The following is an 18,520-nucleotide window of genomic DNA, read 5'->3' as shown; positions in this document are numbered from 1 at the left end:
AGAGGAATTGGGGAGAGGAGTCACATGATAGATTATAGGGTTTGATCATAGCCGTTATTTTAGAATAAAATCAAGGGTCAAGATGAGGAGTACGTGTAAGACACTCAACTTAATAGATAAATTATTATGAATTTATTATTATTATTATTATTATTATTATTATTATTAAAATTGCTTGATCATTGTCTGTTACCCGTTTTTCGTGAATTGATTGTTGTTGACAGATTATTTGTCGTTGAAATATGCGAATGTTCAATGCATATGATGTGTGAAAGTTGTTATGATTAATATCATCATTGTTGATGTTGGTTAGATATTGAATAGCAGCATAGGATTTATTTCTGCCGTTAGTTAGTTGTAAGTAAAATGACAAAAATGAACATTTATTAGAAATAGACTTAGGATAATTATTTAATTAATTAATTAAATCAGTCATAAAAAATAAAAATAAAATGTAAATAATCTTATTAATTTTGTGATTTTCGAGATTGATGACTAGGAAAGATAAAAAGTGGGTTAAAAGATTTAATTTGGACTTGTTTAGGGGTTTATCCATAAATTTAGTTTGAATCTTTTAAAAAAATTCAAAAAGGAGACATAAAATTGAAATAAATTTATGTTGGGTATGATATAATCTCAAAATAATTATTTTTATCAAAAATAAATAAATTATTTAAATAATTCTTAATTATTTAATTGAAAGATAATAAGGTAAATTGTGAACTGTATCTTCAACGTATTTTTGAAAAATTTGGAAAGTGGGTCATTAAAAATAATATATATTATCTGAAGATGATAATGGAGTATGAAATTTATTAAATTCGGAATTTTGGATTTAGGAGATAATGATTTGAAAACTTTATGGGGCTTCTAGAAGGGGAGAGAATCATGAGGAACTGAATGTGACCGGTTTATAGGGTAAAAGATATAATTTTCGGAATTTTCCCCTTATTTTTAATTATTTTACCAATTAAGTTTTTTTTTTAAAATGAAAAATATTATTGATAATGAACCAACATGATACAAAAAGTTTCCAAGGCAAAGAACCAAACAGATCTTCCTCACAGGCAACACTAACAAACTACACAAAACGTGCAATTAACAAAAGCCTAAGAGAGTGCCTCATTAAAACCTTGTTAGGAAAAACCTAGTGGGAAAAAATCTAGCAAGGAAAAAAAGTACAACACTCGTAAGATAGCCAATTTTGCACTCCTAATGTAATATTGTCACCTCCAAAAGCCAATCCAATCCAAAACACATGAATTTAATAGCACTTTAAACCCCAAATGCAATAGCAGCTTAGCACAAAGACTCTCCAAAGACCTCAGCATCCAAATTCCATTGAAATCCAAAATAATTCCACGGCATCTCCATAGTACAACACTTGCAAACTGAATTTCACCATTTAAGACAACAACAGTCCACACAGAAATCCACTACCTAATTCCACAGCAGCAGCATTTTACAGCAACAGCAGCGACATTTTTACAGCAACAGCAGCCTCATTTTTACAGCAGCAACTAGCAGGATTTTTACAGTAGCAACAGCGACAAATTCAGTTATCATCAATCTTCCTCCTGGGCACACACCCATTTGTCTATGACTCCCATCAAACTCCCATAAAAAGATTTCATATGGTCTCCAATGCGAACTAGCCTTCTTCACTGCCTCCCTTTTCGTTGAACCTCCGAAGCCAAGGACCGGGCAAATCAATTGAGATGAATAGAGATATAATCCTAAGAACTGAATGGTAGTCAGCTTTAGATGATGATTATTTAATGAATTAATGAAGGAATGTTCTAGAGACAATTTGTTTAGTTTTATCTAATAGATTCAAAAAGAAAAGGTTAGTAAATGAACCTAGACCTAAGGTGGGGAAAGAGGGGATGGAAAACAGAAAGAAGAAAAAACCCACCCTCTTTAGGTGGGTTGGTCGAATTTTTCAAGGGGCAAGGTGATTGTGAGCCTCAACTATAAATAGGACCTCAGAGTGAATGCAAAAAACACACACCTCAGTAGCTACTTCCTCTAGACACTTGAGACTTCTAAATCCTAGAGCTCCTTCTCCCTATTGTGGCTGAAACTTTCTTCTTCCCTTGGTAGTTGATAGCACTTTTCCATCCTCCAATTCTTCAAGGTCATTCATCTTATGCGCTAGAATCTGAGGAGGTAATGGTAGTTTCTTAATTAGTGCGTGAGTTTGTATGATTTTATTTTCTTTGCATGATATGTGAGATGAATTTTTTAAAGGCGTTGTTGTTGTTGTTGTTGTATGTTGTGATGTTATGTTGTTTGCTTCTTGCATGATTATGCCATGATAATTGTTGGATATATGAAATATGTCGTATTTTGGAAAAGTGTCGTTTTATTGTTGAAAATTTGGAAATAAACGAAACCCTTGTTGTTATGTTGGCCGTGGGCCTCTTGGACACTAACTCGAGCATTAGAATTTTGATTTTGAAGTGGCAACGTGGTGGTAATTGTCCCACGAGGTTGTCCCACCTCGTGGAGGTGTTTTGAATTACTCGACAATGTGGTTGTCTAGCCTTGTGAGGTTTTGATCGATCCATCTTGGTAGATGCATGTAGGCATTAAGACTAGCCTTGTGAGGTTTTAAGTTGTTGTTAGATAAGATTTTGAGTTGTTGGTAGCTTTTATTTGAAATCTTTAAGTTGTTGGTGCTTAACGCCAGACGAAGAGCCGCAAAGTGGTATAGTCTGATTGCCTTGACGACATGGTGTTGGTGGCAACGGCTAGGGTTAGGCGACGATGGCTTTGAGACGGCGAAGATGGATGACTTGCAAGACAAACGTTCATTAAATAATTTTTTACTTTGTTTCCGTACGCTATTAATTTTGTTGGAGTTTTTACACTAGCGGTTATTACTTTAAATTTATATTGAGATATAGTATTTGTTATGCGATATTTATTTAAAAAAATGGATTGATTAGATTATTTTTGGAAATAAAAAGATTAATTGATTCTTTTCAAAATTGATAAATTAAACGGATTTGAAACTCAAATGACTAACTGATTTACTTTTTGAAAATTGGATTTATTGAATTAATTTGAGATTCAAAAGAATAATCGATTGTTTTTAAAAGTTTGAAAATGTTATCGAGAAACCTCATTTGAGTTCAAGTAAGAACCCGAGTTGTTATGTCTAGGAAAGAAGGGCTTTTAATGAGGCATTGCGCCCGACCAGCTTACCTGGGAACTTCTCGCGCCATTGCTTGGGTGATGATGAGCCTTTTGTGTTTCGAAAATATCACCTCTTTGAAAAAAGAAAAAAAAACCCGAGTTAGTCCCCATATTTGTTGGGTTACTAATGTGATCCCTGATTTAGAAAATTAGAGCGTTACAGTATGTAACTTTTTTAGCTTACTCCGATTCATATGAAAAAGAAATGTTGAGTTGCAGTAGATCCACAAAAATGTTTAGAAGAAGAACGAGAAAATGCGAGAGAGGAATTGGGGAGATGAGTCACATGACAGATTATAGGGTTTTATCATAGCCATTAGTTTAGAATAAAATGAAGGGCCAAGATTGGGAGTACGTATCTTTTTTAGCTTACTCCTGAAATCAATAATTCTAAAAAAATTGCTATACAGTAGACTAGACTGACCCCGCTATTCTGCAATCCGCATGGCATGTGTAAAAAGAATGGATTGTAATTAATTATCATTATATTTTATTTTGGATATCATTTTCACTCATTTTATTTTATATATTTATCATATATTTTTTATCATATTATTATTGATGATATCTTTCATTTTTCTCTCATTTCATTACGTCTCTCTCCTCAAATTACAAGTATATACAAAACATTATTACTTATTCGATGACTTTCATTTGAGGCAATTTATTTACGATAAAATTTAACTAATTTATCATACGTAAAGTTTACTTTCAATAATGAACACACAGAGTCATATAATACTGGGTCAGAGTTTTTCGAGGGGGAAAAAATAATATTGGGTCAGAAAAAATCAATATCTTCTTTCAGTCTTTCTTTATTAAGTCACCCATCTTGCAGTCTTTTATTATTAAGTTTTTTAATCTCTCTTTAATAAGTCACCAACCATATTTTAGTCTTTATTTCTTTGGGTACATTATTATTAAGTCCGCAACCATGCCATCAAGTAAGGAAAAAATAGACAACATGTGCCTCATAGCTTTTGCTCCCCACCACTTATTTTCCTTGCCAATCCAAACAGAGAAAAATACCTTTCCATACACTATCCTTTTTCCTAATATTCCTTCATATGGTCAGCCCAAAAAAGCTATCGTGTTCGGGTTTATTATTGTTCGAGACAACACGTACAAAGGATCCACAATTAAGGAATTTCATGACGGTTAGTCGAGATGATTAGAAGCGGGTTTTATTTCATCTAACTCATAACCGAGCAAACTTAGGCCAACACATTTATAACAGTAATGATTCATAGACATAACTACAGTAAAAACACCCCAAACACCTCTTTTCCCTGCGGATTTGGCCAAATAATACACTGAACTAACCACCTAAATACACATGACTAACCATAAAGCACATAACCGTGTAAAGTTGAAATTCCTAAATTAGGGATTTGGCCAAATAATACACTGAACTAACCACCTAAATACACATGACTAACCATAAAGCACAGAACCATGTAAAGTTGAAATTCCTAAATTAGGGATTTGGCCAAATAATACACTGAACTAACCACCTAAATACACATGACTAACCATAAAGCACAAAACCGTGTAAACTTGAAATTCCTAAATTAGGGATTTGGCCAAATAATACACTGAACTAACCACATAAATACACATGACTAACCATAAAGAACAGAACCGTGTTCTGTGCTTTATGGTTAGTCATGTGTATTTAGGTGGTTAGTTCAGTGTATTATTTGGCCAAATCCACAGGAAAAAGGGGTGTTTGAGGTGTTTTTACTATTCCTATGTCTATGAATCTTTTTCCCATTTATAACGTCACACTACACCATTTTTTGCTTTTAGCAATTGTGTTCCTAAAAGTGCCTTGGGAATTAGGTACATGTTGACATCGTTTTATACAACACATTTTATAACAACACTAAATAAGTGTTCTCTATGTAATAATAGGGAACAATTATTACGTGATAATTGTTGTATTTTCTCCACAATAGGTTACGTTTTCTCACAGGGTTACCAAATAGTACAAAAAATTGTCCCCAAAAGTAACCGGTAAAGCCAGGAATAATATTGGGTCAGAAAAAATCAATACCTTCTTTCAGTCTTTCTTTATTAAGTCACCCATCTTGCAGTCTTTTATTATTAAGTTTTTAACCTCTCTTTAATAAGTCACCAACCATATTTTAGTCTTTATTTCTTTGGGCACATTATTATTAAGTCAGCAACCATGCCATCAAGTAAGGAAAAAATAGACAACATTTTTATTCTCACTTTCTTTCCTAACCAAACATATCCTTTCTTTCATCCCAAATGTCTACACCAAAGATGTTCACGGAACACATTCTTATATTTACCTTCTAATCCTTAGTTCAGATCCATCTTAGTATGTGTTTGGTTTCAAATCTGGAGGGGTCAAACGTGGATCCAAAAATCCAAAAGCAACTATTTCTTGCTTCTGAAAACATAGATGAGGGCCAAACGTGGATCCTGGATGAGTTATCCAAACACACACTTACACGTCTCATATCACAGCAAGATTAACTCTTTACCGAATTTTAGAGCAATGCTAAATGGGCCGAAACGAAACACACGAATAAGACAACACATATGACTATCATGAGGTTTATCTGTAGTAAAAGAAAAGCTTTTGTACTTCGTTGAGGTTTCGGTTTGTATTATTTAATATTTCTCCGGATTTTATATGTACCTAGTTATATGTGATGGCGACTTTTAAAAGAAATACAAAACATGTACTATCATGATAATTGAAAATATGAATTAAAAAAGCAAAAGTTATTTTGACCTATTCAACTCATTAATTAGTAGGTTTTTCTAAGATGAGACCTAGCTAGTACATGTCATGGCGACTTTTTGAAAAATACAAAACATTAAAAAAACGAAGTTAATTTGACCTATTCAACTCGTGAATTAGCAGATTTTTTTAAGATGAGTCAATGTCTTATGTTATACAGAGGAAGAAGGGAAAGTGAGTTTTAAATAATTATTATGTGTAAAATTGTGTTATTACATTAGATTTTTTTTTTTTACATTGGAAAGAAATATTAGAAAATACTTTTTCTTTTAACGTAAAAAAGACTTATTAACATGCATATGTTTCAAAAAAAACATGCATATTTTAAAGCGTTTTCAGTTGAATTCTTAAAAAATACAGAGACCTTTTTAAGCACTTTTATAAACAAAATCCTAAATTATAACAAAAAGTGCTTTAAAGCTTAAGTTGCATCTTTTATATTCTCTGTCTGGGTGTAGTTTATTTCCTTATCTTTGGTTTCAAAGAAGACTCATACAATCCAGTTTTCACGATAGAAGTCAATTGTATATCGTATAGTATGAAAAAATAATGCAACTTGATGATTATTATTAGGTGCCTGCCTCCTTCCAGATGAGGGTGTGGTGCCTCTGCCTGTTTGGACCAGTAGGAATGTGCCATGTATTAAATGAGGTTTTTTGTTTTTTTGTTTTGAAATGATTTTAAATTGTGGGAAAATATTTTCGAAAAATACAGTTTAAAATAAAATAAAGTTATTTATATTGCTATCTGGTCCCTCACTAATTCAGTTACTATAGTAAAAGTAACTTTTTTAACATTTCAGAATTGAAGTTACATGACTATTCATTTTCCCTGTTTTGAAAATTGAAACATTATCTTCATTTTTCATCAACACTCTCTTCATTCCCTATAGAGGAACGTTCCAGAGAAAATAAAGAGAGAGAGAGAGAGCAGTTTTACAATTGAATAAAAGAATAGTACAAAAGAGAAACAACAAAAAGAAACAGACCCAAAACAGAACAGATACGAGATAAAAGCCTAACAACAGCACAAAAGAAACCCAATTGCGCTGCAAGCAACCAGAAGGGAGATGAAAATTCACCAGCAGCGCTCTCCTGATTTCCCACCAAATACACTCTAGACTGAGCGCAACCCAGCAGCTGGTTTTCGACAAGAAAAGAGAGATACGGCTATGGGAAAGTCAATCACAGAAGAGCAACCCCAGTGACCCTCACAGAAACAGTTCCAGGCCAAGCAAACAATCCCTTTCACAAAAATACCCCCCATCAACCTTTCCCATACTAGTTGAAATCTAATTGACTCCTAAGGTAAAACCCTAAACACCAACAACACACAAAGCACGAATCAGCTTTTCAATATGAGGACGATATTAACACGATTCCAAATGAATCGGCTTTTCGATGCCAAATTGATGGAAGATAATTTTGAAAAACACACCTTGAGATGTTGATTCTTGACCCGTGAAAGAAAACGCAACTGGAGGCTGAAACAAGGGGGATTCCTGCGATCGTCGTATTCAAATCCAAATAACAGTGCAATAAGGGCAACACGAATTGGGAAGAGGGAGAGGTTGAAGATGAGTCGTTGGATGAGTTCCTGCTCACTCTATGGGATAAACATGAGTGCAGTGGTTGAAGATGAGTGGAAGAGAGAGAGGTTGAAGATGAGTCGTTTCAATCTCCAGTAATGGTAAAATCAGATTTTTACCAAAGCCAACTTTCAAACAATTGCTAAGAGGCCCTTCCTTTTTTAATTTTAGAATTATTGGAAAAGGGTAAAAATAGATGGAAATTTAAAAATTAGATATAATAGGGGCCACATGTCACTTTCCTATTTGACAGACCTCATGGAGGCACCACACCCACATTTTGGCACAGGCACCACAGAATTCACCTTATTATTATGTTGACTGAAGAAAAAAATTCCTCGGAAGTTATATAGTTTAAACCAAAGGTTATTTAAATGACGCATAAGAAAATTTGGGTTAAATAATTCATCGTTCAAACACATTGAAAATAAGTGAGTTGAAATTTTTATATTTTATTTATTAATTTATTTATAAAAAATCTTATTAGTCCATTGAGTTGTGAGTTGGTAACCCACATAGATCATATATACAACCCGTTTAAACCAAAATGAATACTTTTGAAAAAGAAGAAAAAAAAACAAAATGAATCCTATGTAGGGCATGTTTGGCATGTCATTTCAGCTAGCTTATAGCTTATTTGACTAGCTTAAAGCTTATTTGACAAGCTCAAAAGCTCTATAAAAGTGTTTGGTGAATGAGATTATTTCAGTAGCTTAAAGCTTTAAGCTATAAGCTATCTCAGGGTAACTTAAAGCTTATAGCTTATTAAATATACACTACAAAAAAATTGCCATATACCAACGGACAACTTTAGTGACAACATTAAAAAGCGTAGGTATAAGTGTTATTTACCAACAGACTCCTTATTAACCGTGGCTATAGGTAGGATATACCTACGGATGATTATTACTGTAACTAATTCATTTAGTGACAAAACTTCAACCATGGGTAAAAGCATCGTATATCAACCAATATTTTATTTTGTTACTATATGTTTTAGGGACGAGTATAAAATCTGTGGGTATAGATTACATATATCTACAGATATAATTTCGTCGCTATAAGATATAGTGATAGATATAAATAGGGTGAGAATAGACATCCTATACCAACGGAATTTGACTTACCGTGGCTATAAGTATTATATACCAACGCTTTTTTATGCCGTAGCTAAAATTTGCCCGCCAAAAATTTCACAATTAAGCGCTTATTTTTTTGCAAAGGTTATTTTTATCATAAAATAATCATAAAAGACTAAAATTATAGGAGAAAAAAAGCCCTTACTCTCTCTGAAACACAAAAGGACATTGAGAAAACAAAACCCTTCTTCTTCTGAAAACGCAAAAGGCCCTTGTTCTGCAAAATCCCTAGCTTTGCTTGATGGCGTAGTCGTCCGTCTCCTTCTCTGTTTGTGCGCGTCCGTCTCCTCCTCCTCCCCTGTGCGCCGGCGTTTTGCCTTCTCCTCCGTCCGTCTCCTTCTCTGTTTGTGCGCGTCCGTCTCCTCCTCCCCTGTGCGCCCGCGCTTTGCCTTCTCCTCCACCCTTGTGTGCACGCCATCCGTCTTCTCCTCCTCCCCTGTGTGCGGCGGTTCCAGCTTCTCTCCACCTCTGTGCGCGGGACTGGCTGTTCTTCTCGGCGGCACTTCTTCTCGACTACAGAACTCGAACGAAATTGGTAACGTTTTTTAAACTCCAGCTTCTTGACCCTGCCCTAAATGGAGCATGTGCTTCTTTGATTCAATGTTCTGCACCACTTGATATTGTTGTATTGTGGTTTTATGATTTTCTGGTTTTATTTACAGATATCTCTTTGTGATTTCACTTTCTGGGCCATTTGATATCTCTTTGTTGTGTTATTTCTTGCTAAATTTGTATACTGAACTAAAATTTGGTACAGAATTGAAATGGATAAACCCAAAAGAGGTCATATACTGCTATTACAGGTTGTGGCTTAATATATCAGTTCATATAATTATTCATATATCAGTTCATATAATTATTTACACTAGCTATTACAGGTTGTGGCTTAATCTAAATTAGAGGCTTCTCATTTTTTGTTTCTTTAACTAATGGCACTAGATTGATACTGCTATGGATCAAAGTTTAGCACTACTTGTGCTATGTTTAATAAAAACTTCTTTGGCCTTTAAGAAAAAATCACTACTGGCTTAGGTGTAAGTTATGGACTATGGTTGTATTTATTATGTATCTATGCCTATATTTGTGTCCTGTTTTCTTGTTTTCTTTGTCTTGGCTTTTAAAAAATAAAACACTACTATGTTAGCAATGGACAGCATAACAAAATAGATCATTTTACAAAGCATCAAAATTGAATAGATTCATAACTGTTGATGAAGCTATCGATCTACCAAAAGTCCATAAAAGAAAAAGAACTAAAACAGTAGATAAAAATTCCCAAGATATGACCATTGGCACAAGTAATTAAAATAAGAAGCTCCTCTCGAACACTTTTCCACCCTCAAAGTAATTAGAATGAGAAGCTTAGCTGCCACACTTGTAGATAAACTCCTGACCCTTTTTTCTTTGATCTCTCGAACACTTTTCCATCCTAAAAGTAATTAGAACGAGAAGTTTAGCTGCCACACTTGTAGCAGCAACTTATATAGAAGGTTTGCTAAGTAATTAGAAGTTAGAACTAACAATAATGAAAGCTGAATTTTCAAGTTCCTATTTAAGATGACTATATATATTAAGCTTGTTTTCCTAAGTTGTTTTAAGCTTGTTTTGAGAGTGTTTTTTAGTTTGTTATGGATGTTCTTGGTTGCTTGATTGAATGCATCATGTTTTTCTTTCCTAAGAAGTTATTTATGCTTCAGTTAATACTTTTAAATGGAGTCTAGAGAGTGGATTCGTGATCCATCAAGGCGAAGTGAAGAATATATCAGAGGAGTTAATGAGTTTCTTGAATTTGCTTTTCAAAATTCACAAGTTAGTGAAAAAATCTGGTGTCCTTGTACAACATGTGCAAATTGTAAGTCACTATCTCGTACAAGTGTCTATGAACACCTTACCAATCCACGTCGTGGATTTCTTAGAGGTTATAAGCAATGGATATTTCATGGTGAGAAGCCTGTAGCTTCAAGTAGCACAATTGAAGAACCAGAACATACTGAAATGGAGCATGACATGGATGGTTTAATTCATGATGTTTTAGCATCTCATACAGCAGAAGACCCATTATTTGATGATGGTGAAAGGAACCCACAAGTAGAAGAAAATGCTAACAAGTTTTATCGATTGGTAAAGGACAATGAGCAAATTCTCTATCCCAATTGTAAGAAGTATAGCAAGCTATCCTTTATGGTACACTTGTATCATTTGAAGTGTCTTCATGGGTGGAGTGATAAGTCATTTTCTATGTTATTAGATTTGTTAAGAGACGCTTTCCCAGAAGGAAATGTTTTGCCAAAGTCATTCTATGAAACAAAGAAAATGATTTCAGAGCTAGGCTTAGGTTATGAAAAGATTCATGCTTGTCCTAATGATTGTATCCTGTACTGGGACAAATATACCAACGATGAAGTCTGTCCAAAATGTGGTGCGTCAAGGTGGAAAACAGTAACTGAAGAGGTACAACCTAATGGAACCAAGACATCTGAAAAACAAAAGAACACACCTTTACCAAAGAGTGTGCCATTACCAGGAATTCCAGCAAAGATACTTCGATGGTTTCCTTTAAAACCAAGGCTACAACGCTTATTCATGTCTTCCAAAATTGCTGAAGCAATGAGATGGCACCGTGATGGCAGATTGGATGATGGTTTTCTTAGACATCCAGCTGACTCGCTTGCTTGGAAGAAATTTGACTCCAAATATCAAACTTTTGCTTTAGATCCTCATAATGTACGATTAGGATTGGCTTCTGATGGGTTCAATCCTTTCAAGACTATGAGTATTACCCATAGTACATAGCCTGTCATTCTAGTTCATTTCAACCTTCCTCCTTGGATGTGTATGAAACAATCATTCTTCATGTTATCATTACTCATTCCTGGTCCTAAAGGTCCAGGAAATAACATTGATACTTATCTTCAACCATTGGTAAAAGAGCTTCAAGAGTTGTGGGAGAATGGACTTGAAACCTTTGATGCATACAAGAAAGAGTCATTCCAACTTCATGCTGCATTAATGTGGACTATTAATGACTTTCCAGCATATGCCAACCTATCTGGATGGAGTACTAAAGGAAAATATGCTTGTCCATGTTGTGGTTTTGAAACTTCCTCACAATGGTTACGCAATGGTAGAAAATTTTGCTACATGAGCCATCGTAGATGGTTGACACCTAATCACAAATGGAGGTTGAATGGTAAGGACTTTGATGGAACACAAGAGTTTAGGGATCCTCCTATTCGACTTGATGGGACTGCACAGTTAAGGCAACTAGATGAGATTGAAGATGAATGTTTAGGGGATCAGGCACAACGCTGGAAAAAGAAGAGTATTTTATTTTCTTTGCCTTATTGGAAATATAACGAATTGCGTCACAACCTTGATGTGATGCACATTGAAAAAAATGTGTGTGATAACATCATTGGTACATTGTTGAACCAAGAGGGGAAATCAAAAGATAATTATAAGGCACGAGCTGACCTTGTAGATATGGGCATAAGAAGTATTCTTCATCCTCAACCAAGCCCTAACACTAATACAATGCTTTTGCCTAGAGCTTGTTATCAAATGACTACCAAAGAAAAAGATGATTTTCTTAGTGTTCTCAAGAATGTAAAAGCTCCGGATGAATGCTCATCAAACATCTCACGGTGTGTGCAAGTGCAACAACGCAAGATATTTGGCTTAAAAAGTTATGATTGTCATGTTTTGATGCAAGAGCTTCTTCCAATAGCATTGAGAGGATCATTGCCAGATAAAGTTACCTCAGTTTTAATTGACTTGTGCAACTTCTTCAAACAAATTTGTTCTAAAGTGCTTAATGTGAAGTTTATAGAACAGTTGGAGTCTCAAATAGCTATCACATTATGTCAGCTTGAAACAATATTTCCTCCTTCCTTTTTTACTATAATGGTGCATTTGGTTGTTCATTTGGCTCATGAGGCTAAGGTTGGAGGACCTGTGCAATACCGATGGATGTATCCTATTGAAAGGTATTAATTATGTATTTTTAAATTAATTTATTTTAATGTTAGAATCATATATATCTAAAATTATTTCTTTCCTAGGTTCCTTCTCACCCTTAAGTCATTTGTACGTAACAAAGCATATCCAGAAGGATCTATTGCAGAAAGTTTTTTGGCCAATGAATGCCTGACCTTTTGTTCACAATATTTATCTGGGGTTGAAACAAGGTTTAGTAGACCCACTAGAAATGACGATGAATTTGACTCTACATTGGATGATGGAAGTTTTTTACATCCTATGGGGAGGCCGCTAGGACGGAAGAGACAACAAAAGTTTCAGTTAAAGAAACGAAAGAGAGTGAGTAGAGCTAAGCTTGAAAAAAAAAGAGTTACAACAAGCTCACAGATATGTGCTTTTTAACTATGACCCAGTCACTCCATTTGTAGAGTAAGACATCAATCTTGTTTTCCTTCTTATACAAGTTCAAGATATTTTATAATCTTTTGATTACATTCTTGTTATTTTATAGAGAACACATTGGACTTCTTAAGAGACAGTCTCGACCACGACGGCTGTCACAATTGGAAGTTGAAAAGCAACACAGTGAAAAATTTAATGAGTGGTTTCAACAGAGGGTGAGAATAACAGAATTAATTTAGTTTAATTGAATGATAATTTTTATGTTATATCTTACTTTTTCTCTTAAAACTTTTAGACTCAGCGCTTGGATGAACAAAGAAGCGCACGAGTTACTGATCAACTTAGATGGTTAGCTCGTGGACCATATGAAGTTGCAAGAAGATATACTGGTTATGTCATTAATGGATTTAGGTTTCACACTAAGAAGAGAGAAAGGTTCTTAAAAACACAAAACAGCGGAGTAGTTGTTGTGACTAAGACCTCAAATGATGAAATTAACTACTATGGGGCATTAACCGATATATTTCAGTTGGATTATTCTGGAAAATACAAGGCTGTGTTATTCAAATGTGATTGGGTTGATATCAAGAAAGGTGTAAAGAAAGACAAGTTTGGGATGACTCTTGTGAACTTCAAATTCTTGAAACATACGGGAAAATATATTTGTGATGACCCATTTATTTTTGCATCACAAGCCAAAAAAGTGTTTTATGTATGTGATGAGAGGAACAAGGATTGGTCTGTTGTTGTGAATGCAAAGGTTAGGGATATATATGACATGGGTGATGAGGAATCCAATGAAGTTGAAGAAATTCAGGAGCAACCAATGCATGATACAAGTGAAATTACTCGGAATAATAATGATTTAGTTAGGGAAGCAGTTGATGATGATTTTGATTTCTTTGAAGTTGTTGTTGATGTTGATAAGGAAATTGCTCATGATGAACAAGAGGGAGAGGAAGAGGAAGAGGAAGAGGAAGAGCCTATGTTTTAATTGTACTTTATTTTGTATTTTTTATGGTATTTGAGCAAAATATGGTGTTTTAAGTCATCCATTATTGGTTTAAGATATATCTTTGATCCTGTATATATGCTTTGAGTGTGCTTTTTCCCTGTTTTTTATGGTTATTGTTTGTGCTGATATATTAGATTGAAATCATATAAATAATTGATAGTGTTATAATTTATTATTTACTTGTTCATTTGCAAGTAATTAGTATCAAGGTTGCAATGGGAAAGAAGAGAAAATTAAATATTGGACATCGTAGACCGGAAAACTCAAATCAACATGGTCAACCAAATGAAAATGATGGGATAGAATCTTCCACAAGAAATGCTGAAGAAACCCAATCTAACCCAGGACATGGAGAAGAGGTCATGCATGGATCTTTGGAGTCTAACTCCATTCCTTCTGATATTGAAACTGAGGAAATACAAGCTGAGAAAGGTATACATGATTTCATTTATATGCTTTATTTATTCTAAATAATAAATTAATGTCTTGTATACTTATGTCTTTTTTCCACATGTGAATGCATAGAGTCGAAACGAGTAAGAGGCCCAACAAGAATGTTAGATGTTTGGGATATGCAAGTTGGTGATTTTATAATAGTTAATTTAGACAAATATGGTCGAACCGTTGGTGAAGAAGCAACAACTCTTACTCGTTTCATAGGTAGTGTGGTTAGAAGACCTCATTTTGCTCCCATCAACTACATTTCTTGGAAAAAGATGCCAAAGGAGAACATAGATGACATGTTGGAAGCAATAGAGGTATCATAATTGTTATTTTGAATTACTTTTATATAATAAAAATGGTATTATGACTTATTTTGTACTATAATATATTTATTTTAACATTTATTGTTTTAGAGTAAATTTGAGTTTGTTCCTCCAATAAATGACACAATAAGAGAAATGTTGAAAGCGGAGTTGAATGAAAAGTGGAGGCAATGGAAGAGTGATATAAAGTCACTAGCATATAATCCTTCTAAAACAGAAGAAGAAATTGCATCCAAATTGCCTGATGATAGAGTTGAACCAAGTCAATATCGTGATTTAGTTCATCATTGGTTTTCAGAATCAGGACAAGTAAGTCCTAAAGCAAATAGATTATTATGCATATTGATCTTAATGTTTTACAAATTTCATTTCTTTACTAATATTAGTTTGTATTATCTACAGAAAACAAGTGAGATTAACCGAAGAAATCGTGCCAAGTTTGAAGATGTTCATTGTATGGGAACAAAAAGTCTTCCAAGATTGATTGACGAAAAGGTTTGTATTTATTTGTACATGTCATTGAGTAAATTAATTTGTGCAAAATTACTTATAACTTGTTTAAATGAATTTAGAAAAAATTGGGCAAAGGAGTGTCGCCTAAACGTAAAGAGATATACATTCAGACTCGAACTCGTAAAGATGGGACAATTGTCAATGAAAAAGCTGCAAGAGTAATTGTAAGATTTACTTTCTTTCTTGTTTTGCTTAAACTTTTTTTGCATAGTTAACTTATTTTTTGTTGGCATATCTATGATTTTTAGGAAGAACTAAGAAACATGATGAGGCTGAAACATCTCAATCAACTCAAAACACACAAAGGCATACATCTTGGAATGAAGACATATTCTCTAAAGTGCAAGGACTTGATAAAAGGGGGCGTATCCGCTGCATGGGCAAGATTCCAAAATGTAAAAAAACAAAGGCATCCTCATCTGAAAATGAAGAGCTACGTGATCGAATGAAGCATATGGAAAACTTGTTGACAAATGTGTTGACACTAATTCAAAATCGACTTCCTGGAGAAGATCTTAATGAGCTTGTGGATGCTGCAAGACGGGTAACCTTTTTCCTTTTGCTGTTTGTGTTATGATTTGTATAAATTGTTTTGTCCGGGTAATCTCTTAATGTTTTGTTTTATTTTGAGAATGATCATTGGTTACAATGTGTTATGATACTAAAAATTCAGCACTTTTGACATGTAGATTAGATTGGATACAACAATAATAATTCTGTAGTTTTGGTTGCAATCACATTTGTACAAAAATCTCTTATCTCTTAGTATGTTGCTTTTTTTTCTTTCTATTTTTGACAGTTAATTAATATATGTGTACTGCACTAGGGACTTTGTTATCATATTCTCATAAGGTGTTTTGGTCTTCTTTGCCCGTTGTGGATTATAGTCTCTAAGCATGCTTTTACTTTTAATAGGTTTCAAATGCTTCGAGTGCCCCGAACCATTTGAATTCTCCAAGTTCAAACGCTAATGAAGATGATGAATATGGTATGTATCTTCTTAGCATGTACTAAATTTGATGATCAAACACTTTGATGGTCGAGATACACAGTTAGCTTAACTCATTGATAGTCTACTTTTGCCAATGTTTGTTTCTATATGTTATTGACATGTTCTTTTTAATACTTGCAGATGAAGACGGTGAAGATTAAGAGGCTACTTTGTTATTGGAGATTGAATATGCATGAGTTTGCAACATTTTTATATACATTGTTTTGATTTTATGTTGTTTTTGTGAATCATGGTTAAATTAGGATTATATGCTATGAATTGTTTGAATTGGGAAGCTACTTCATATGCATACTTTATGCTAGCTAGTATGGTACTTTCTGGTGGTCATGTTCCACTTTTGATTATTGTAATGTTTTCAAGATATGAAGGGATCTAGTTGAAATTCGTCAGTTGTAGTAGAAAATGTCTTGTGAGAATTAGGACAACCATTTTAATGTCACTTCACTTTTTTATGTGAGCTGAATGTGTATAGGTGCTTTTATCCTTTAAAACAATTAAGGGATATTTAACTTATATTAGTAAAAAAGTTCTTAGAACCCATAATAATCGAGTAATTTTGACAATTGCAATTTATAATGTGTAATTAAAATCTTCATTTGTTAGTATTTACTACCGTCACTAAATCCAATAGCAATGATATTAAATTCGTAGGTATAAAAAAAAACAATTAAAACCTATACTGACAGAAATATTATTGTTGGTATAAGTTAAAGTACTACCAACGACGACTCTCCGTCACAAAAAGGTTACAGCGTCGGCAATATTTCCGTGGGTATAGTGCAACCGTAAATTGTCATGAATACCTATACCGATGGAAACAAAACCGTAGGTATATCATGTTGAGCTAAACTAACGGCAGGATTACCGTCACTATAAGCTATACCGACGGAAAAAAACCGTGGGTACAGCCAAATAAAAACCACGAAAATTTTTTCCGTCGGTAAAAGTTTTTCGAGCAATAGCGACGGTTTTTTACCCTTTACCTACGGCTTTCTGCCGTCACTATATGGCAAGTTTTTTGTAGTGATATTCTCATTTTTATCCTTATTATTTTATTAAAATTTCACCTTTAGCCTTATGTGTACACATGTTTACTTATTAGTTATCACACTTGTCTCATATGCACATGCACCGTTTCCGCACACAAATAATTACTACTTTAGAACAAAACAAGTAATTTTATATTACTAATTATTTGTTTTACTCTATTTAAATTAATAAAAAAATATATAAAAATTAAATAACTAAAAATTAATATTATATTTTTAAGATGATAAATAACTTGAGTGAAATTAAAATATTTATAATAATTTTAATATTAATATCATATAGGTATTAATATGAAAATAAAGTAATGTTAAATATAAAAGGAATTATACAAGTATGTCAATTTACCATTTCAGCTCGTTCAACCGCTAGTTTTACCAAAAACTTTTGTTCCAATTACGTAGTTTTTCAGCTTTCAGCTTTCAGCTATCAGCTAGCCTTTCAGCTATCAGTTAGCTTTTCAGCTTTTAGCTAACTTATCAGCTACGCGTGCCAAACATAGCCGTAACAAAATTGTCGCACCTCATTCTGCATGATCTTGACAATTAATTTAATTTTTACTTTTAAGGGTTAAGATTGTTTCATGAAAAAATAATTAAAGTGGTTGTTATATTTTTTTTGGGTTTACAAAAGTGAATGTTGTATCATTTCTCTTTAATTTTCCTTTTTTAGTTTATTTCCTTATCTTAATTGGTTTTAAAGAAAACTCATACGATCCAGTTTTCACGGATAGAAGTCAATTGTATATCGTATAGTATGAAAAAATAATGCAACTTGATGATTATTATTATTATGTTGGCTGAGAAAAAGATTCCTCGGAAGTTATATAGTTTAAACCAAAGGTTATTTAAATGACACATGAAAAAAATTGGGTTAAATAACTTATCGTCCAATCACATTGAAGATTAGTGAGTTGAAATTTTTATATTTTATTTATTAATTTATTTATAAAAAATCTTATTAGTCCATTAAGTTGTGAGTTGGTAACCCACATAGGTCATATATACAACCCGTTTAAACCAAAATGGATACTTTTGATTAAAAAAAAAAACAAAATGGATCTTATGTAGCAAGATTGTCGC

At 33.5% G+C, this 18,520-nt stretch overlaps 2 protein-coding genes across 2 annotated transcripts; both read left to right on the top strand.

The window, feature by feature from the left end:
* Positions 1–1,364: 1,364 nt before the first annotated feature.
* Positions 1,365–16,860, top strand: LOC130740183 (uncharacterized). Its single transcript, XM_057592696.1, has 9 exons — positions 1,365–2,169; positions 14,302–14,531; positions 14,625–14,857; positions 14,957–15,175; positions 15,269–15,361; positions 15,439–15,543; positions 15,628–15,923; positions 16,295–16,367; positions 16,512–16,860. Exons 2-7 carry the CDS (start codon positions 14,315–14,317, stop codon positions 15,826–15,828), a joined length of 1,068 nt encoding a protein of 355 aa, XP_057448679.1. The 5' UTR covers positions 1,365–2,169; positions 14,302–14,314; the 3' UTR covers positions 15,829–15,923; positions 16,295–16,367; positions 16,512–16,860.
* On the top strand, positions 9,881–13,185 carry LOC130740182 (uncharacterized). The gene is made up of 2 exons (XM_057592695.1): positions 9,881–12,690; positions 12,766–13,185. The coding sequence occupies exons 1-2, from the start codon at positions 11,534–11,536 to the stop codon at positions 13,082–13,084; spliced, it is 1,476 nt and encodes a 491-aa protein (XP_057448678.1). The 5' UTR covers positions 9,881–11,533; the 3' UTR covers positions 13,085–13,185.
* Positions 16,861–18,520: the final 1,660 nt, after the last annotated feature.

This window comes from Lotus japonicus, chromosome 2 (genome assembly GCF_012489685.1).
Source record: "Lotus japonicus ecotype B-129 chromosome 2, LjGifu_v1.2".
Lineage (NCBI taxonomy): Eukaryota > Viridiplantae > Streptophyta > Magnoliopsida > Fabales > Fabaceae > Lotus > Lotus japonicus.
The sequence above is the reverse complement of the archived record's forward strand: the minus strand, read 5'-3'. Positions and strand labels throughout refer to the sequence as shown.

Bases quoted from the DNA above. Each gene is read 5' to 3' on its own strand.
- LOC130740182 (XM_057592695.1), top strand. From the start codon at position 11,534: ATGTGTATGAAACAATCATTCTTCATGTTATCATTACTCATTCCTGGT. The intron at 12,691-12,765 runs GTATTAATTATG...TTTCTTTCCTAG, and splicing joins TGGATGTATCCTATTGAAAG to GTTCCTTCTCACCCTTAAGT.
- LOC130740183 (XM_057592696.1), top strand. From the start codon at position 14,315: ATGGGAAAGAAGAGAAAATTAAATATTGGACATCGTAGACCGGAAAAC. The intron at 14,858-14,956 runs GTATCATAATTG...TTATTGTTTTAG, and splicing joins ACATGTTGGAAGCAATAGAG to AGTAAATTTGAGTTTGTTCC. The intron at 15,176-15,268 runs GTAAGTCCTAAA...TATTATCTACAG, and splicing joins GGTTTTCAGAATCAGGACAA to AAAACAAGTGAGATTAACCG.